Source organism: Choloepus didactylus, chromosome X (genome assembly GCF_015220235.1).
Source record: "Choloepus didactylus isolate mChoDid1 chromosome X, mChoDid1.pri, whole genome shotgun sequence".
NCBI lineage: Eukaryota > Metazoa > Chordata > Mammalia > Pilosa > Megalonychidae > Choloepus > Choloepus didactylus.
The window spans coordinates 36,289,208-36,290,956 of NC_051334.1; the positions used below are offsets into that span (position 1 = coordinate 36,289,208).

The 1,749-nt window shown below is 47.9% G+C and overlaps 1 protein-coding gene across 1 annotated transcript; it reads right to left on the reverse strand.

Annotated features, from left to right (window-relative positions):
- Positions 1-279: 279 nt before the first annotated feature.
- LOC119522076 (melanoma-associated antigen B16-like) lies at positions 280-1,326 on the reverse strand. Its single transcript, XM_037820778.1, has one exon. The coding sequence runs from the start codon at positions 1,324-1,326 to the stop codon at positions 280-282; it is 1,047 nt and encodes a 348-aa protein (XP_037676706.1).
- Between the last annotated feature and the right edge of the window lie 423 nt (positions 1,327-1,749).

The window sequence follows — 1,749 nt, forward strand, 5'->3', positions numbered from 1 at the left end:
GTTTCACAATTTGTTTTACAAAACCACAAAAATCTTACTCTTAAGCATGAAAAACTGATGCCACATATTAACTTAGATATTTAAACTAATTAAATCTTCAATTGAAGGAAACCACTTTTGAGAAGCACATGTAAAGAAAGACAAATCCAAGCCATCTATATGAAATAAGATTACACAAATCTTATAAATATTTCCCTCCAGACCCTCTCAAGCCCTCCACTACTTAAAACATTGACTAACCCTCTTCAAAACAAAGTGAAAAATATGCTTCAGAATTCACTAGGGTTTGGAGAAGCTACCAGTCATGACGCTGGAGCTTGCAGTGGCCATGGCAGTAGTGCCAGCCTTGCCTGCAGTTGTTCCTTGGCCTCTTTCTTTCTCATCTCTCAGAGCCTCCTCATACAGGGACAGGTAGCATCTGGGGCTCGTTCCATGCATCTTGGCCAAGAACTCCAGCAACTTCATCTTGCTGGTTTCAGCGTGGGCTCTTGGTCCCCACAGGAATTCATAGCGTGGAGGATCACTGTTGGGCACCTGCCGGTACTCCAGGTACTTTTCCTTCACAAAATCTTTGGTGATGAACTTCCTGGGCTCCCCAAAGAGGAAGTGCTGCCTCCCAGAATATACATCTACCATATTCAGCACCTCCCAGACTTCCTCCTCAGTGGCGCAGTTGCCGTTCATAAAGATCACGCCCAGGATAAGTATCAGGAGGCCAGTCTTGGGCATGCCATCATCACCACTCAGCCTTCCATCATACGTGAGGTCCAGTTTGTTGACAAGGGCATAGCAATTGCTGTTGGGGTCAACTTCCTTCACATCCATGCCAAAGACCAGCTCCATGCACTCAGAGGCTCTCCTGAAGATCTCAGGGAAGTGGACTTTGTACTTTTTGATTACACTCTTCAGCATGTCTGCCTTTGTGAAAGGCTCATTCTTTTGATACTTGAGCAGCAGGAAGTTGACCAACAAATCCACCTTCTCCCTCAGAGGATCTATGGGCGCATCCTCAGTGTCTGGTGTGGACTGTGAGCTGCTTGTACTATCCTCCTCTTTTTGGCTGCTGGAGCCCTCATCTGATTTGCTAGAGGAGACGGCTATGATGGCAGAGGAAGAGAAACAGGCACTCTGATGATCCTGAGGAAAATTAGGTGCACTAGGAGCAGAAGCATCCTCTAGGGAACAGGGGATCAGAGACGAGGAAGAGGAAGAAGAGGCCTCCTCCACAGCCTGAAGAACTTGTGGAAACTCTAGGCCCTGGGTCTCATACTGGGCCTGAAAGCTTTGCTCATGTGTGCAGTGTGGACTCTCCTGATTCTGAGACATGATGACTTTTCTGGGTGGCAGCTGTCAGGAGTGTTGCCAGGAGAGCAGCAAAGAGGAACCAGAGCTTAAGGGAGAAAGGGAGGATATGAGTGATTTCAGTTGGTAAACTCTAATGTGGCAGCCCTGATGAAGGCCACCTCCACAGCTCTTCTCCTGGGGGCAGGGTTCTAGGGCTTCATATGTCTCCAGTTTTCCTGAAATGCCTGACCTACGACAACCTTCTGGAACAAGTGAACATGTTCCTCAAGGTGTCATCAGCCATTACAGTTTGAGATTTCTTGGGCTGACAATAGAGGGATCGCTTGTGTTCCCAGGTAGGTTATCCCTCATTCCTCACCGAGGGTCTATACCTTGATAGCTGGCATTTACTGGGACACCCTCTTCTCCTGAACTACCTCTGCCCCCACTCAGGCGAAGGCAGTC

Coding starts and splice junctions, on each gene's coding strand:
- LOC119522076 (XM_037820778.1), bottom strand. CDS start 1,326: ATGTCTCAGAATCAGGAGAGTCCACACTGCACACATGAGCAAAGCTTT.